We start from the raw sequence: 19697 nt of genomic DNA, 5'->3' as shown, positions 1-19697 counted from the left end.
AGTCTCGCCAGCATCTCGTACAGCTGCAATGTGACCTTGTACCGTGTACTCAAGTCCCTGACCGAAGGCAGATGTGCTAAACTCAGCGTCACTCACTACACACTGAACTGTTTGAGTCCGGCAGCTTATGGACTCACTTTCAAGGACCCTTCATCTCATCTTTTTGATATTTGTTTGTTTAATTATTCAATTATCAATGCAATTATCTAATTATTTAATTATATTGATTATTTAATTTATCATTTAGTAATTTTTTTCCTTTTATGTCACAGTTTATTGTCTTTTGTACCTTGGTTGTTTGTCCGCACTGTTGAGTGCTGTCTTTCTTTGATTCTATGGTGTTTCTCGTATTTACTGTGAATGTCTGCAAGAAAATGAATATCAGTGTTGTACATGGTGATGTATGTGTACTTCGATAATAAATTTACCTTGAACTTTGAATTTTGAAACTTCCCGATCCTGTCTACCTGTGTCTCCACTTTTGGAGAACTATGTACCTGTACCCCTAGGTGTCTCTGTTCTACAACTCTCTCCAGAGCCCTGCCATTTGTTGTGCAAATCCTGTCCTGGTTTAACTTACCAAAATGTAGCAACTCGCGCTTGTCAGAATTAAATTCCATCTGCCATTTCTTGGCCCACCGAATCGTAATCTTGGATAACTTTTTCCTGTTCCCTATTCCACTAATTCTGTTGTTATTTGCAAATTTAGTAACCACGCCACTTATATCCCCATCCTAACCATTAATATAATTGACAACCAACCACGGATCCCTGGGCTCACGACTGATCACCAGCCATCACTCTGAGGAAATTCCATTCCTACGTCCTTGGAATGAGAGAGGAAGCGGGAACGTCCAGAAGAAACTCACCTGGTCACGGGGAGAACGGGTAGGAGGGAGAATTGAGTCCCGATCTTACAGCTGGCTCTCTAAAGCGTTACACTAACCGCTACACTACCCAGCTACCCTAATTAATTATGAACTACTTTCAAAATGAATCAAAAGAGAATAGTGATTTAACCTGAGAACTGAGCAGGTGTTGAATATTTTTGGGTTAGTTTTTATTATCCAGTAATGAAATAAAATCTGAGCATTTTTTTTTTGGACTAGTAACCTGAGTAAGTTCTCTGAAGAGTCCTCTTGGATGTCAATCAGTGCAACAACCTTAAAGAACCTGGAAATTCTACAAAACCAGGTAAGGTGAAAGAGTCAAATGAAAAGATGTATTGCTGGTTTATAGACACAAGAGATTCAAGCAGAACTGGAAACCCAGAGAAGCACACACACAAAATGTCGGAGGAATTCAACACATCAGGCTGCATCTATGGAGAGCAATAAAGAGTTGATGCGTTGGACATAGACCAAAATGGTAACTGTTTATTCCTCTCCATAGATGCTGCCTCACCTGCTGAGTTTCTCCTGCATTTATGTGTGTTAATGCATGTTTGCATTTCTTCAGGTTTTGGGATCTGTGCATTGCTGGTGATGTTGGTGTTTATTGCCCTTCCCTACTTGCCCCAAGGTCGCTGAGGGTGAGCTGCCATCTTTAAACACCGCAGACTGGGACAGGTACTCCCACAGTTCTGTTGGGTTGGGAGGTACAGAGTTTTAGACCCAGTGCAGTGGAAATCAGAGGTATGCTTTGAGCTGTCAAGATGAGAAAGGATGGTGCATTCTGTAAGGAACAGAAACTGAAGTACTGTGTACCTATGCCAGAGTATTGTTTATTGACTATGGCTCTGCCTTCACTTCCAAGCAAATTCTTCACCAAACTCCAAGACCAGAGAGTCAACAGGATAAAACATCAGAGACACACTTCTAAATTAGTATATAATTTTAACAGTGAACATCGCTCAAAACATTTCTATTATGGGTTCTTAATTTTTCTCATAGGCTCATGGATGATAGGAAAATGGAGAGTTAAGTGGGAGGAGGGTTAGATTGATCTTGAAGTAGGTCAGAAGTCAACACAACATCAAGAGCCTGTACTGTTCTAAGACTTCCGTCATGATTATTCTCAACATTGATGCTCCACAAGGTTGTATCCTCAGCCCCCTACTCTAGTCCCTGTACTCCTGACTGTGTGGCCAGCTTCTGCTCCAGCAGAAGTGTACAGATGTTACCACCGTAGTGGGCCGAATCTCAAATAACGAACAGGAAGGAGTTAGAGGGCTTATTGACCTGGTGTCATGACCACAACCTCTTCCTCAATGGCAACAAATCAAAAGAACGGGCCAGTGACTTCAGTATGGTGATGGAGCACATGCTCCTGTTGAAATTGATGTATTGAATTAGATGAAGGTTGGATTTAATTTTGTTAGTGGACTTAAGCTTTTTATATTTTGATTAACCAATCACAAACTGAAGTTAGTGTTTCTCCTCCCCTCCTTGTTGCTGCTCTTTTCCACTCTCATTTTCTTTGACCATTCTTACTGGGGTTATGATTCCATGCACACCGGTTTGATGTAAAAATCCTTTATTAGGATATTAGGACACCGGACAATATTGAAGATTCACAGTGGTTAGCAGGCTGGCCAAAGTTTTCCACCAGCAAGCGCTCCAGAAGTAATTGTAACATCCCAAATGCTGGCGCAGCGTCATAATTAACTCACACTGATGGAACGATTTTGCTCTGTTTATCTCAGCTACTCAACTGGACAGAGTTCCTGGCCAATGAGCCTGGTCTTTGAGCCATTGCAATTTATCAGAAACTGAATCAGGTTTATTATCACTGACGTATGTGGTAAAATATGTTGTTCTGTGGCAGCAGTGCAGGGCAACATGTAAAATATACCGTAAATCACTGCAAGAAAAATAAATTTTAGAAAAATTAAGCATTGCAAAAAAAGAGGAAAGATAGTGGGTTAATGTTCATGGATTGGTTCACTGTCCCTTCATTGAGTCATAGCAGAGAAACAAGCCCTTTGGTTCATCCAGTCAATTCCAAACTCTTTATTCTGCCTGGTCCTGGCATCTTCAGGCATGAATTTCTTTTCCAGTGTTTAGAAGACTCTGTATTTTTGATAATACATGGTAAATTTGAAACTGTGCTGTTGATGCCGTACAGCTTTTGTGCTCTAGATGAGACATGGACTTGAAAGATCTTTGGGATCCATGTGAGAGGTGCCATACAAGTGCTTAAATTCTTCTTCATTATAACTATTATTGATATTACAACCTCAATGCAGAGAAAATGTTTACAAGAACTACCCTAATTAAAAATATGTCTTGACATTAATTTCCTGGCAGACCACTGGCACAACTAAAGCTAGCCTATTTTGGGTCCTTGATCATACCCAGAGTGCTTTTGGAAGACGATTACTGAGGAAGTGGGTGTCTCAGCCCTTACTAAAAGCAAGGTGAGTCTCACAGTACTTGTCCTGCTGTGCTGGAACTAATGTGTTTAAGTTACTGCGTTAAAAGTCTATCTGAAGAGTGACTACCTGAGACTGATGTTGTGGGTTGTGATCAAACTGCAATTTTTTCAAAGGATATCTGTGAAGGATTAATGAGGACAGCCAGATTGGTAACTTTGGGGATTAGTGCTGTATATGTAGAGATGATTAAATTACGGATTAACCTTCTAACCTTTCTAAAGTCTAATATTTTGCTCCAACATAGGGGTTCCCAAGCCTCTTTTATGCCATGGACTCTTACCTTTAACCGAGGGGTTGGCGGACCCAGGTTGTGAACCCCTGCTCCAACACACATTCCATTTCTGATTTTTAACTGTGTGGCAAGGACTGTGTACACAGCTGGACGTGACGTTTTGGCACGTAAGGGCCGTTTAACAAAGAGCACTAAACAGATCAGTACAGGCCCTTTGGACCATAATGTTGTGCCATACTTTGACCAACTCTAATATTAAGATCAGTCTAACCCATCCCTCCCACATAGCCTTCCATCTTGCTTTCATCCATGTATCTATCTACAAGTCACTTAAATGCCCCTAATATATCTGTCTGTGTCTACCAACACCCTTAGCAACACGTTCCAACAGGGGGGGAGTTCTATGCTAAGGGGAAAAGTGGGCAGAATGGGATGATTTCACTATCTGAGGGGCATCCGCTGATGTGGTTTTCTCAGGAGACTGAAGAACAGAGCAGGTGCTGCCCTTGAGCCTTTGAGGTCCTATTCACTGTTTACAAGGATGCAGGGGAGTGAGATGGAGCTCTGGAACTTGGGAAGGGTGTCACTGTTCTGTTTGGAGGCAATGGAGAGAATGGTCTGTTTCCGTTCCGTACGATTCCACGACTCTGGCTGGATTCGTGCAATTCCAGAGACTTAGCAGCGTCGTGGCCCAAGCAGCATACAGAATGCTGGAGGAACTCAGTAGGTCAAGCGCCATCTATGGAGAGGAATGAATAGTTGACTCTTCATCAGGACCTGAGGACGAGGCATGTCCCAGACGGTGGGGATCTTTAATGATGGATGCCGTCTTTTTGGAGATATTCTCAAGATGAGGAGCGTTGTGCCTGCGATGGATCTGGCTGAGTCTGCAACCCTCTTCCGATCCTGCGCAATGGAGCCTCCATGTCAGATGCTTCAAAGGTCATTTGCAGTACACAACTCTGAGATCCGTCTTCTTCATATAGCCGCGAAACAAAGAAAACCAAGGAAAACATCAAACCCAACCTCCCTTACAAAAAAATCTCGCAAACCCCCAAACACCTCCCTCGCACAAACAGATGAACAGATCACTTCACACAGAAAATGGCAACAAGAACATCAAACCCCTGACCCCCTCCCTCGCACAAAAACTCTAACAGTTTGTCCCAATCTGCACCAGAAAGAAGGGGTGAAAACTGACTGCAACCAGTCAGGATCATGTTCAAGTTCATTGTTATCCAACCATGCACACCTCCCCCAAGCAAAACAGCGCTCTCCTCCCTTTATCTAGAAATTTGCTGGAGTCTTTGGTGACAGGAAGAGAACATAGCTAATGTTTGATGGACCAAAGGTTTGTTTCTCTTTTAGAGTTTCCTTGAAATGAGAGTATGAGCAATTGGCCAGAGATCACAGCTGATTGAGTCGTGTCCTCAATACCATTTCCCTGCTCGCTTCTCAGACCTTTCAGATTGCTTAAAGGTCTATCAGTCTCCACTGGACAGAACAGGAAAAAACATTGTCTACACCAACAATAATAAAGCGATGTACAGCATATTTCCTGGATAAGTGCAAATCGTTGTTTCAGTTTCCTGTGTGTTGATGTTCAAAGTAAAATTGTTAGCGAAGTACAGAGATATCAACATATATGGTTCTGAGATTTTTTTCTTGCGGGCACACTCAATAAATCCAATAACCATAATACAATCAATGAAAAACCACACCAATGGCCACTTTATTAGGTACACCTATACAATTGTTCATTAATGCAATTATCTAATCATGTGGCAACAACTCAGTGCAGAAAAGCATGCAGACATGGTCACGAGGTTCAGTTGTTGTTCAGACCAAATATCAGAATGGGAAAGAAAAGTGACTCTGACCATGGAATGATTGTTGGTGCCAGATGGGGTGGTTTGAGTATCTCAGAAACTGTTGACCTCCAGGGATTTTCAAGCACAACAGTCTCTAGAGCTTGCAGAGATTGGTGTGAAAAATGGAAAGAAAAATCCTGTGAGTGACAGTTCTGTGGGTGAAAACACTTTCTTAATGAGGGAGATCAGAGGAGAATGGCCAGGCTGGTTCAAGCTGACAGTAACTTAAATAACCATGTGTTACATCAGTGGTGTGCAGAAGAACATTTCTGGATGCACAACACATCAAACCTTGAAGTGGATGGGCTACAGCAGCAGAAGACCACAAACATACACTCAGTGGCCACTTTATTAGGTCCAGGATGTACCTAATAAAGTGGCCACTGAATATAAATGTCACAATTTATATCATTGCAAACACGAAGAAATCTGCAGATGCTGGAAATTCAAGCAACACACATAAAAAATGCTGGTGAACACAGCAGGCCAAGCAGCATCTATAGGAAGAGGTACAGTCGATGTTTTGGGCCGAGACCCTTCGTCAGGACTAACTGAAAGAAGAGATAGAAAGAGATTTGAGAGGGGGAGGGGAAGATCCAAAACGATAGGAGAAGACAGGAGGGGGAGGGATGGAGCTAAGAGCTGGAAAGTTGATTGGCAAAAGGGATATGAGGCTGGAGAAGGGAGAGGATCATGGGATGGGAGGCCTAGGAAGAAAGAAGGGGGGGGAGGGGAGCCCCCAGAGGATGGGCAAGGAGTTATAGTGAGAGGGACAGGGGGAGAAAAAAGAGAGAAACTAACTAAATAAATAAATAAGGGAAGGGATGGGGTACGAAGGGGAGGTGGGGCATTAACAGAAGTTAGAGAAGTCAATGTTCATGCCATCAGGTTGGTGGCTACCCAGATGGAATATAAGGTGTTGTTCCTCCAACCTGAGTGTGGCTTCATCTTGACAGTAGAGGAGGCTGTGGATAGACATATCAGAATGGGAATGGGACGTGGAATTAAAATGTGGGTCCCAGCTGCCTTGTTTCTCAGTGTATCTTCATTTGAAGTCCATGATTGGTGGTTCAAGTTCAGTTTGTTGTCATTTTGCTGTGACACATGTATACCACCAAGTGAAACAAGATTCCTCTGGACCAGGCTGTGCAAAACAGTACATATAACTCACAACCATAAATTGATATTACCACAAGTAAATTAACAAATAGAAAGTGCATTTACCACACAAGTTTAAAAAGTAAACAATATAACGCTACTTCATACGTGATGAGACCTGGGTGGTGGCAGGAGTTTCAGTGGTCTTATAGTCTGGGGGAAGAAGCTGATTCCCATCCTGACAGTTCTTGTCCTAATGCTATGGTACCTCCTGCCTGACAGCAGGCGGTCAAAGAGATAGTTGGACAAATGTAACCAGGCAGAAAATTGTAATTATAATCTGAAGTTGTTCTTACCTTTCTTCAATGCTCTTATTTCTAGTGAAATTAATGCACGCTTGGACGCTGTCACTGAAATCCTATCATCAGATTCTATCGTTCTGGCGAAGACCCAAAGCCTGCTGTCTAAGCTCCCAGATCTGGAGAGAGGGATTTCCAGTATTTATCACAAAAAGGTACATGTGGACATTGAGTGTGAGCCAGATCTCTGCTCATCCCATTACATCAGTTGTTTTTTCTGCGGAATTATTGGGAAGCAGCAGAGAATAGCCATTGCGTACAAGGATCTGTGAGTGCATGTTTAATCAGAAGGATCTATATTTGCTGACAGGTGTTTGGGATATCAGAAGCCTTTTTATTTGCAGTCATTGTTATAGTGTGGGGAAAATATCACTACATTCACAGCATTCTGTAGTCACCAACACAATAGTGATCAGAGGCTGTTTTGGGTGATTTAATTGTGAGGTAAATGTTTGTCAGAATACCGAGAACAATTGCAAGGTGAAATATTTAAGGGGAACATGAGGGGCAACTTCTTCACTCAGACGGGGTTGTGAGTGTGGAATTAGCTGCCAGCGGGAGTAGCAGATTCAAGATTCATTTATTATCAAATAATGTGTAAATTATACAACCTTGAGATTTGTTTGCTCTCAGGTAGCCACAGTGCACAAAACCCGAAAGAACCCAATTAAAGGAAGAGGGAATAAAAATAGGAAAATAAAAGACCAACACTCGATGTGCAACAATTGAAGTGAACAACAACAGCATTTCAAACCAAAATTGAGTCCTCAGGTCCGAACCCTGGAGCAGCCCAGAATAGGCCCAAAGCCTCGCTCATCAGGTCATCATATTGCACGGGTTCAGTTTCAACTTTTGAGAGAAGTTTGAATGAATACTTGGATGAGAGGGTTATGCGGGGCTATGGTATGGGTGCTGGTCAATGGGACTAAGTTTCATAATAGTTCAGCACGGACTAGATGGGCTGAAGGGCCTGTCCCTGTGCTTCTAGTGCTTGGTGACTAATAATTCTTTGCATTCTTTATCTTAAAAACTCATTTTTTTTGAGGGGAAAGCTGTACTTTTGCTAGGAATTAGATTAGGTCAACACACTGATTTTGCGTGATCTTGCCTTGCATGTTATGGTTAAAAAGATTTTGGTATGGTTTTAGAATCACAAGTTTGTTGGGACTGTTTACTGACATACCTGCCTTTTGCTGTTAAGCTATGAATGAAGTTTCTCTCAGAGATACAGAATACTGAGTAACAGTTCAGTAAATAATTGCCCTGTCAAGGTGGTCCTGGGCTGTGATGTCTGTCGAGGTTGTGTCTGTAACATCTGTCGTGGTCGTGTCCGTGACGTCTGTCGCCGTGGTGTCTGTGACTCCTGTCAGTGATGTCTGCTGAGGTCGATGCCCAGATTAGTAGTATTTTTACGTTCGTAGGGATGGTTCTAGAGGTCAGGTTAGGGATTAGGGACAGCAATGAGGGGAGTTAGAAGTCAGAGGCAGTAAATGAGGATTCAGGGGCAAGAGCCAATGGTCAGAGTCCAGTTTGGAGTACTTCACGGTCAAAGATCAGTGATCCCCTTGGAACCCCATGTAAGGATGTCGAGATGGCAAGCACTATGGATAAAGACCAGCAATCCCTGGGATCATTGACCAAGATTGGTGGGCCCTGTGAAGGGGGAGCGGTGACTCCTGAGGTCCACGAGTCCCTCCAGGTTGTTGAGTCCAGGGCTGGAGATCCGTGCGGGCAGCAGGCGTGAGGGTCAGTGACCCCCTCCCCCCTCACCAGTTCAGTGATTACCAGCTCGGAGGTCCATGTAAGGTCTGAGTTTGAGGGCTGGAGTTCAGTCCATGATTGCCGAGTCCTGAGATCGACAGCAAAGGTCGCAGATCGAAGTTGGCGAGTCCGAGGGTCATGGCCTGATGGTCAAACCTCTCGTGTGGCGTGTCCAGAGGTCAGAGGCCTGAGGTCTGGGCCAGGGACTGAGGATCGGAGGCCCAGAGATGGCCTGTCTGTGTGTTTGAGTGAGTGTTAGGGAGGGACAAAAAAGGCTTACTTTGATGTTGTTGACTTGTTTTGTTGTTGCTGCTGATGCTCGTGTCATTCTGCTGAACGTTATGTGGGTGCTGGAATGTATGGTGACCCTTATGGGCTGACCCCCAGCACATCCTTAGGTTGTGCTGGTTGCGAATAGAAACGACCCATTTCACTGTATATTTCCATGTTCACATGATAACTAAATAAATCTGAATCTGAAATACAGGTGTCCCCTGCTTTTTGAACATTCGGTTTACGAAAACCCGCTGTTACGAAAGACCTACATTAGTTACCTGTTTTCGCCAACAGAAGGTGTTTTCACTGTTACGAAAAAAGGCAGTGTGTGAAAAAAGCAACGTGTGATAAAAGGCAGCGTGCGCCCCGAGCAGCCGCTCTCCCCGGGATTCGGAACGGCATTCTCGCCAGCATTGCTTAAACATGTGCCTATGAGCATCCGTTAGCGAGATGAGTTCTAAGGTATCGGAAAAGCCTGAAAGAGCTCGTAAGGGTGTTACACTTAGCGTAAAACTAGACATAATTAAGCGTTTCAATCGTGGTGAACCAAGTAAGGACAAAGTGAGTTTGGCTTGTGGAAGTTGACGAAGATGATGTTGAAGAGGTTTTGGCATCTCATGACCAAGAACTGATAGATGAAGAGCTGATGCAATTGGAAGAGGAAAGGATAACAATCGAAACCGAATGCAGTAGCGAACGGACGGAAAGTGAAGTCATCCAGGAACTGAACGTGAAGAAGATGACCTGCCTGCCCTGATGGAAACAGACGACGATGAGGTGACAGCCCAGTGTCCCACCACCCCAACCCCCCGGGCCGCGCACCGGTACATTGCTGCGGAGAATGCAGCAGTAGCCGGGGCGCACCCAACACATCTTTAAGAAAAAAGCCGAAATAAACAAGCTAATTAATTAGGTGCGGCCCGGCACGTAAATGTCGGCCCAGATCAGAGGCGATTGCCGATTGCTTTGCCTCTGATCTGGGCTGACATTTACATGCCGGGCGGCACCTAATTAATGAGCTTGTTTATTTTGGCTTTTTCTTAAAGATGTGCTGGATGCGTCCCGGCTACTGCTACATTCTTCGTGGATCGGTATCGGTCGGCGGCCTGGAGGTTCGGGACCACTGCACCACCCCAACCTCCGACTCAGCTTAACACACCATCATCAGTGTGCTCGGTGCTGTCTTCCCAATTCCGGTAAGTGATACTACACTGGATATACATTATTTCTACTTTATATAGGCTGTGTATTTATCATATCATTCCTGCTTTTACTATATGTTACTGTTATTTTAGGTTTTATGTGTTATTTGATATGATTTGGTAGGTTAATTTTTGGGTCTGCGAACGTTCACAAAATTTTCCCATATAAATAAATGGTAATTGCTTCTTCACTTTACGACATTCCGGCTTACGAACCGTTTCATAGGAACGCTCTACCTTCGGATGGCGGGGGAAACCTGTAAACCAATTCTGTAATTTTCAATACTGTATTTAATCCACTGAATTATACTTGCATACTGCAAAATCTCATTTATTTAGAGATAGAGTGTGAACAGGCCCCTCCAGCCCAATGAGCCTCACCGCCCAGCAATCCAACTATTTAACACCAGCCTTTTGTTCTTTGTCCCTGTGACAGATGTGCATCTTAAATCAGGTGCATATGAGATTCAGAATCATCTTTCTTCAGGATCAGAATCAGAATCATTCAGAATTAATCAGGGTTAATAAACAGTGGAATGGTTTGTGCATTGTGTAGAAGTGAAATTATGCAAAGCAGTTTCCTCCTCATTGATTGGTTTACAGTCCAGTATGTCAGCCAGTGTTTCCCGAGACCAGCTGTAATGCTGTTTGTTTTCTGAAATTAGTGTGATGCAGGATTACACTGGTTGTCTGTATTTATCGTTATTAAGCTGAATAGAATTATTACTGCCTCATTTGTGGTTCATCCAGTCGATTCAAAATAGTCAGAACCAGAGCTGTCCTGTAATTGGATGTTACTTCAATGTTAGCAAACCTCGCGTACAAAAAGAATTGTTTGTTAAATAATATCAGCTTCATTCACCATCTAAATTCACATGTGCTGTGGTGTGTTGGTCAGACATACAACAATGAACAACGTTCACCAGTGATAAAGAATAATTTAAAAATGCAGTTAGAGTTTAAAGGGCAGATATGGAACAAAATATGCATAAATACTAGTATGTATTTACAAACAATATTTCAAAAAAGGGGTTTGATGTGTTTACAGTGACTTGACTGAGAAGGGGTGGGGAGAAGGCTAACTAGAATGGTTGCACAGATTAACTGCTTGGGGAAAGAAACTTTGAAGGTGGTGTGAATATTTTGTTTTAGTAGCCCTGTAACTCCCACCGTACAGAAGGGATCTTTTAGAAAAGGTATTTTGCACGGTGGGTGGTGTCTGAGTTTTCCTGCCCACTTCTTTGACCTGGATGCATACAAGTCCTGCAGTGGGGGTGAACTGTAGACAATGACCTTTTTTTGCTGTCCTGACTGTTGCAAGAGGATGCTGCATCAAACCAGACAGTATTGTCCGATGTGAGGATGCGCTGTATGATGGTGGTGTAGAATTGCACCAGCACGTTCCGCGGAAGATGGAATTTTTCCAATTGCCACAAGAAGTACATCCTGAACCGTCTCTTTGTTAGTGGAGGAGAAATGGTTCTGCCTCATGAGGGCCCTGTGAAATAATGATGCCCAGGGAACCTGACACGGGGCTAACTGTAAGAGTTGTGGATGATGAGTGTTCGAGAGGAGATGTGCATCTCCACGGTTTTGAAAGCAGTTGTGCCCCTTTTTGTTTGGCTGTGAATTTGTTACAAGGTCACTGTTATTCTTTATGTGTTTGCATATCATGGACTCAGAGTGAAGGTTGCCCATTGTAGAACTGGAAGTTGCTTGAGCAAGCCTTTGCCTTGACTTTTATTTGCATCGGTGCTTTACCTGAATAGTATTTCAAGATTCAAGTTTGTCATGTGTCCATCAAAATGTACAGCGAAGTGTGTCATTTGCATTATCAGCCAATGCACCTGAGTATGTGCTGGGGGCAGCCCGCAAGTGTTGCCACTCATTCTAGCGCCAACATGGCGTACCCACAATGCTCAGCTGAACAACACAGAACCCAACACAGAACACAGGCAGCAAACAACAGCAAAAAAAAAACAAGCCCAATTCCTCTTTCACACCCATTCACATACACAGTCCTGTAACAAAAGATCTTTATGCCATGGACCAATACCATTAAGCAAGTGGTCTGTGGACCCTAGGTTGGGAACCCCTGCTATAGAGGTTTATCAGAGATTGTGAATGTAAGGACAGTGTCAGTAAGACCATAAAACGTAGGAGCAGAACTAGACCTTAAGCCCATTGAGTCTGCTCCACCATTCCATCATTGCTGATACTTTATACTTTATTGTCGCCAAACAATTGATACTAGAACATACAATCATCACAGCGATATTTGATTCTGCACTTCCCGCTCCCTGGAGTACAGATTGGTAGTAAATATTAAAAATTTAAATTATAAATCATAAATAGAAAATGGAAAGTAAGGTAGTGCAAAAAAACCGAGAGACAGGTCCGGATATTTAGAGGGTACGGCCCAGATCCGGGTCAGGATCCATTCAGCAGTCTTATCACAGTTGGAAAGAAGCTATTCCCAAATCTGGCCGTACGAGTCTTCAAGCTCCTGAGCCTTCTCCCGGAGGGAAGAGGGACGAGAAGTGTGTTGGCTGGGTGCGTCGTGTCCTTGATTATCCTGGCAGGGTATTGGTCTATGACATAAAGATCTTTTGTTACAGGAGGGATGAAAAGTCTAGGGTGCATCTATAAAAATTAGTGAGGGTTTTAGAGAACAGGCCAAATTTATCATCGTGCTGAACCCCATTCTCCTGCCTTCTCCCTGTAACCTTTGACACTTAGGAATCAAGAACCTATCAACTTCTGCTTTAAATATACCCAATGGCTTGGCCTCCAAATTGTCTGTGGAAATGAATTCCACAGATTCACTACTCCCTGGATGTCCTCATCTCTGTTCTAAAGGGACGGCCCTCTATATTTTCCTGTTATTCAGTGACTTTTTGGGTGATTGAAATATTTAACAACAATCAAAGCTCACCTGTTTTTTTTGCCTTTTATGTGCAGGAAGGAGGGGGGCCTCCACTGCTTGTTCAGCAAATGGAAATTAAGCATCGTATTCTACTTTTAGACCGTTTTGAAAAAATATCCATGCAGATGTGTTAGCTGAGGAGAGATTAGGATCAACGGTGCTGCCCCACCAGTAATTTTGCAGCCTGCTGGCAGTGACTGTGTTGGTACACGTGTGAAGAACGGAGAATGTTGGGGATTGAGCTGTGCGTCAGAGTGCTGGCAGAAGGAATCTGTGGAGAGGAAAACTGGAGTGTTGTGTTCAGTTCTGATCGCCTCATTATAGGAAGGATGCTCAAAGATCAAAGTAAATTTATTGACAGAGTACTCTGTCATTATGTACATCATCTACCATATGTACTACCCTGAGATTCATTTTCTTGTGGTGTTCACAGCAAATACAAGGAAACACAATAGAATCAATAAAAAACTGCACACAAACAAGGACAGGCAAACAACCAGTGTGCAAAAGACAATGAATTGTCTAAATACAAAAAAAAACACAAAAGATAAATAGTCAATATTGAGAATGTGCATTTTAGAGTCCATGAAAGTGAATCCGTAGGTTCTGGAATAAGTTCAGTGTTAGGGTGAGGGAAGTTATCCACTTTGGTTCAAGAGGCTTATGGCTGAGGGGTAATAATTGTGTATGAAACTGATGGTGTGGGATCCAAGGCTTCTGTACCTCCTTTAGTGAGGATGCAGAGGAGATCTACCAGGAAGCTGCCTGGATTAGAAAGTATGTCTTACGGGGTTGAGTTAGCCAGGGCTGTTCTCTTTAGAGTGAAAGAGGATGAGAGATGACTTGTTAGAGGTGTGCAAGATGATAGAGGCGTTGATCGAGTAGGTAGCCAGAGTTTTTCACAGGGTGGAAGTGACCAATAATAAGGGGGTGTAATTTTTAAGGTAATTGGAGGAAAATATAGGGGGGGATGTCAGAGGTAAGTTCTTTACACAGTGTGGTGGGTACAGAGAGTACCCTGCCCCTGGTGGTGGTAGAGGCAGATATATTAGGGACATTTAAGGGACTTTTAATAAGGCATACAGTTAGAAGAAAAATGGAGGGATTTGAGGGAGGGAAGGATTAGATTGGTCTTTGAGTAGATTAAAGGGTTAGGAACAACATCATGGGCTAAAGGGCCTGTTGTGTGCTGTAATACTCTGTGTTCTTTAAAAAAAAAGTCAAAGGGAGCGGGCCCTTTACATTTAGGTTGTTCAGGTATTGCCTGACATATGCTGAGGAAATAGTGTAAGCGCCCGTGTCTGTCATGGCCCTTTCAGTATCATTCAGTTTTCAGATCTGAAGGTAGTAGTTTAAGTCACATTGAAGCATAAGAAATATTTGGAACAAGAGTAAACCATGCAGTTACTGCTGTTACGCTTCTGTTCAGTAATTTGTGGTAGATCTTCAACTCCTCTCAGAGTCTCTATACCCAACTCCATTGATTCCTTTCATGCAATGAGTGACTGAGAATTAAAATCAGCCCCACAAATAAAGAAATGTATCTGAATCTTTTTCCTACATTAGACAAAGGCCGTAACCGCTTACTGACCTGGGACAAATGGAAATACTGTAGCTGGTCTACATAAGACCATAAAACATAGGAGCAGAATTAGGCCATTTGGCCCATCGAGTCTGCTCCGCTGTTCAATCATGGTTGATCCATTTTTCCCCTCCTCAGCCCCACTCCCCGGCCTTCTCCCCATAACCTTTGACGCCATGGCCAATCTCTGCCTTACATACACCCAACAACCTGGCCTCCACAGCCACCTGCGGCAACAAATTCCACAAATTCACCACCCTCTGGCTAAAGAAAGTTCTCCGCATCTTTTAAATGGACGACTCTCTATCCTGAGGCTGTGCCCTTTTGTCCTAGACGCTCCTACCTTGGGAAACATCCTTTCTACATCTACTCTGTCTTAAATACTCTCAACACTTGAAAGGTTTCAATGAGATCCACCCCACCCCCCCGCCATCCTTCTAAATTCCAGCGAGTACAGACCCAAAACCATCAAGCGTTCCTCATATGATAACCCTTTCATTCCTGGAATCATCCTTGTGAACCTCTTCTGGACCCTCTCCAATGCCAGCACATCTTTTCTGAGATGAGGAACCTAAAACTGTTCACAATACTCAAGGTGAGGCCTCACCAGTGCCTTATAAAAGCCTCAGCATCACATCCCTGCTCTTACATTCTAAACCTCTTGAAATGAATGGGAACATTGCATTTGCCTTCCTCACCACCCTGTCTTGACAAACACTTTTTGTGCTTGATTGAGGTTCTCTGTCACTCCATGTTGACATCAGAGAATATAGGCCCATTTGTCCTCTGAATACTGCTGTGGAACCAAGTTACTAGGTATATTTCAAGTTCAATTTCATTCGTAATTCAACCATGCATGAATACCCATGAATGTAGCCAAATGAAACAGTGTTACTCCAGGTCCATGGTGGAAAGCACAGTACAAACAGTCACACACAACACAAGGTGCGTAGAGCACATGTAAGATATCGGTAAAATACAGTCACGTAAAATAGAAAGTTCAAGACCCTGAGTCTATGAATGTTACAGGAGTCTGCAGCTGAACACAATACAGCTTGTTTTCTGCCAAGTGAACACTGGGGGACAGCACCAACACTGCCTCTCTCCTGGGCCGCTGTAAACAGGTGACGCCGCGGCTTGAGACCCAGTTCTCACTACGACCGAGTTAAAGCGGAGGTTGATAGGTTATGGATTAGTAAGGGTGAGAAAGGTTATGTGGAGAAGACGGGAATGGTGGAGCAGACTCGATGGTTCGAATGGTCTAATTCTGTTTCTGTGTCTTGTGTTTGAGTCACTGTTGTATAGAGAGGAATACATCAGGTTAATAAAGTGTAATTGCCGTGACACATTAACGGATGCTGCCTAACTTTCCGAATACCTCCTTCGCTTTGTTTTTACTGCGGCTAACTTGGGTGTTTGTCAAGTTCCCTAACCGATCGCTCCTCATATTTCAGTGCTCCACGTGGGAGTTCTACCAGCTTGTCCGTACTTTGTCCAACCTGGAGGTGGGTTTCCGCGCGCTGCTTCTTGCTGCCGAGACGCAGTTAAGTTCCTCTCTGCTGCGTGATTCCCTGCTGGAGCTGCCACAGCTGCTGAGCCCCGTGCACCGCTACCTGGCCATTCTTGATGAAAATGGAGCCAAGTACGTTCACCCAGAAATATATACCTTTGTAGTTAAGTATTTACCAGCTCGGTGCTGTTTCTTTTGGAGAATGGAGGGAAGTGTAATTTTCGTTAATACTTTTATCCTCAGAGCGAAGAAACTGGACCTCATTATTTCTCCTTTTTACATACTAAAGGAGGGGAAAAATTTGCTGAGTTTGGCAGTATTGCTATCCAAGTCCCAGTAGGAAGTGAGCTCCAAGCACGCACGTCTGTGTCGGGTTTCGAGACAAACCGGTGCATTCCTGCCCACGCTTTCAGTCCTGTTACAGCTGGTCTATGCCCAGATGCAGACTGTAGCTTCATAAAAGGGGAAAACGTTGATCCCTTAAAACGTAGGCTAGCAGCACAGAAACACACCCTTCGGTCCGACTGGCTCATACTGACCAAGATTCCCATCTAAGCCAGTCCCATTTGCCCAAGTATTCTATCCATGCACCTGTCTAGGTATCTTCTAAGTATTGTTTTTAATTAATTAGAAATACCCCGCCCTTCTGGCCTATCAAAGCGTGCTACCCAGCAACCCACTATTTAGCACTAGGCTAATCATGGGACCATTTACAATGACCAATTAACCTACTGACCAGTCTTTGAACTGTGGGAGGAAGCCCACATACAAACGATCTTACAGAGGTTTCCAGAACTGAACTCTGCCTCCCAGAGCTGTAATAGTGTAGCTCTGACCACTATGTTACTGTAACGTCCAATGTCGATGAACCTTGCTCAAACGCTTCCTCTGGCAGCTCGATCCGTGTGCGGGCCACCCTCCCCGTGAAAGGCTTACTGAATAAATTCCTTTGTTTACTGATCAAGTGGGATTGAAGGTAGCGATGAGGTTAAAGAGAGGCTTTCAAGGGAATAGAGAGCAACCAAGAGAATGAGTGGGCAACAGGTGGAAAGCAATGTGAAAAGATGAAATCATCCACCAAGAGTGGACTATTAGTCAAGGCAGTGCGTTCACAAGTCAAGAAGTTAGGTCGTAGCTTTATAAAACTCTCGTTGGGCAGCATCTGGAGTATTGCATACTGTTCCAGTCGCCCCGTTACAGGAGGCTTTGGAGATGCTGCAGAGCAGATTTACCAGGATGCTGCCTGTTTTAGGGGACGTGCTATAGTGAGAGGTTGGACAGACTTGGGTTGGTTTCTGCGGAGCGGTGGAGGCTGAGAGGAGATCTGATAGAGGTTTATAAGATTAGAGGAGGCATAGACAGAGTAGAGAGGGAGTGTCCCTTCTCCAGGGTTGACTTGTCCAATACCAGAGGGCATGCGTTTCAGGTGAGAGGGGATACATGAGGGGCAAGTTTTTTACGCAGAGAGTGGTGGGTGCCTGGGGTGGTGGTGGAGGCAGATACATTAGGGACTTCTAACAGATGTTTAGATAGGCACGTGAATGTGAGGAAAATTGTGTAGACAGAAGAGATTAGTTAGCCATTTGATTACTAATTTAATGGGTTCAGCACAACCTTGGAAAGCATTGATATTGAACGGAAGCTGGAAATCCTCACATGCAGGGAGATAAGGATAAGTGGGCAGAGTGGGAATTTGGTGTTTGAAGTACCGGGTCAGTCATGATCTTACTGAATGTCAGAGTAACCTTGATGGGTGGAAGGCCTCATTTTGCTTTTATCTGATGGATTGTGAATGAAGTGTACAGAATATTTCTTCACTCGATTTCACTCTGGTTGAGTATTCCCTTCTGCAGTGCCCTTGCTTCTTTCTACAGGAACTTCAGCCCCCTCGTCCCTAAGCCCCCTTGTCTCGTTCCCTTTACAACCATATGTATACAGTGCAGCCCTCAACTATTCTCCCTTCCTTTCTACATAGCCCTAGATTTTTCTATCATCAATATGCCTCTCTAAGAGTTTATTAAATGCCCCTAATGTACCTGCCTCTCGCACCACCCTGCTGCGCATCCATGCATTCACCACTGTGTTTTTAAAAAACAAATATCTCGTGACGTCCCCCCTATACTTTCCTCCAAACACCTTCAAATAACGCCCTCTCATGTTGGCCATTTCCACCCGGGGGGAAAAGTCTCTGGCTGTCCACTCGATCCATGCCTCCTATCATCTTGTGTGCCTCTGTCAAGTCATCTTGCATACTCCTTTGCTTCAAAGAGAAAAGCTATAGCTCACTCAACCTTTCCTCATAAGACACGCTCTCTAATCCAGTCAACATCCTGGTAAATCTCCTCTGCACCCTCTCGAAAGCTTCTATATCTGACTGAGCACAGTATTCCAAGTGTGATCTAACCAAGCTTTTACAGAGCTGCCACATTTACCTTGAGGCTTTTGAACTCCTGTCCACCAACGAATGTAGAGCAACACACCATATCCTGTACACCCTAATAGAGTCATAGAAAAGTACGGCATAGAAAAGGACCCTTTGGCCCATCTAGTCCATGCCAGACCATTTAAACTCACTACTCCCTATTCCCATCTAAATGCACCGGGACCATTGCCTTCCATACCCTTGCCATCCACGTACCTATCCAAACTCCCCTTAAACGTTGAAATTGATTTCCACACACCACCTGCGCTAGCAGCTCTTTCCACACTCTCACGACCCTCTGAGTGATGGTTTCCCCTCATGTACCCCTTAACCTATGACCCCTCTGGTTGTAGTCCCGCCCATCCCAGTGGAGGGTGGCTGCAAAACGTTGGCACCTTCATTTTTATTTTGTTCCATGAAGCACTGCAACTTTGTCATCTAAAAAAAAGTGATGCAAATTGAATTTCTGCCGATGATGATAAATACAAAGTCTTCTAATCCAAGCATAATTTACACAAGTGCAAGGTTTGATTTCACAGTTTTAGTGCCAGTATTAAAACACAAAAATTGGAAAAATGTTTCCACATAAACAGTTTTTTTTTAGATAATACAGAGGCTGGAAGTTTGCCAGTTTGTTTGTTGTTTTTTTTCTCCTCTATGTCGGTTTTCCAAAATAGCCCTGGCTCATTTTTTGCAAAGTAACGCTGAGGTTTGGAAAAAGCTGTAGAAAGTCGCAAACTCAGCCAGATCCATCATAGGCACTAGCCTCCCCGGCAATGAGGACGTCTTCAAAAGGCGATGCCTCTAAAGCGTGGTATCCATCATTAAGGACCCCCCCATCACCCAGGACATACCCTCTTCCCATTACTCCCGTTGGGGGGAGCTACCACAGCCTGAAGACCCCACCCAGTGGTTTAGAAGTAGCTTCTTCCCCTCTGCAATCAGATTTCTGAACATTCATGAACCCACAAGCCCTACCTCATTGTTCCTTTTTATTTATTGCACTATTTATTTGTTTTGTGATTTATAATTTTATGTATTGCACTGAAGTACTGCTGCAAAACAAAACAAAATCGTAACAT

At 43.7% G+C, this 19697-nt stretch overlaps 1 protein-coding gene across 1 annotated transcript in view; it reads left to right on the top strand.

The window, feature by feature from the left end:
- The window catches only part of msh3 (mutS homolog 3 (E. coli)), a 265620-nt gene that overhangs the window by 73262 nt on the left and 172661 nt on the right, over nt 1-19697 (top strand). Inside the window, exons 11-14 of the mRNA XM_072281028.1 lie at nt 1110-1194; nt 3249-3358; nt 6959-7091; nt 16138-16325. Of these exons, the coding sequence (XP_072137129.1) occupies nt 1110-1194; nt 3249-3358; nt 6959-7091; nt 16138-16325 (516 nt within the window). The remainder of the gene's footprint in view (nt 1-1109; nt 1195-3248; nt 3359-6958; nt 7092-16137; nt 16326-19697) is intronic.

The sequence above is a fragment of the Mobula birostris genome, chromosome 17, assembly GCF_030028105.1.
Source record: "Mobula birostris isolate sMobBir1 chromosome 17, sMobBir1.hap1, whole genome shotgun sequence".
NCBI classification, from domain to species: Eukaryota; Metazoa; Chordata; class Chondrichthyes; order Myliobatiformes; family Myliobatidae; genus Mobula; species Mobula birostris.
The sequence above is the reverse complement of the archived record's forward strand: the minus strand, read 5'-3'. Positions and strand labels throughout refer to the sequence as shown.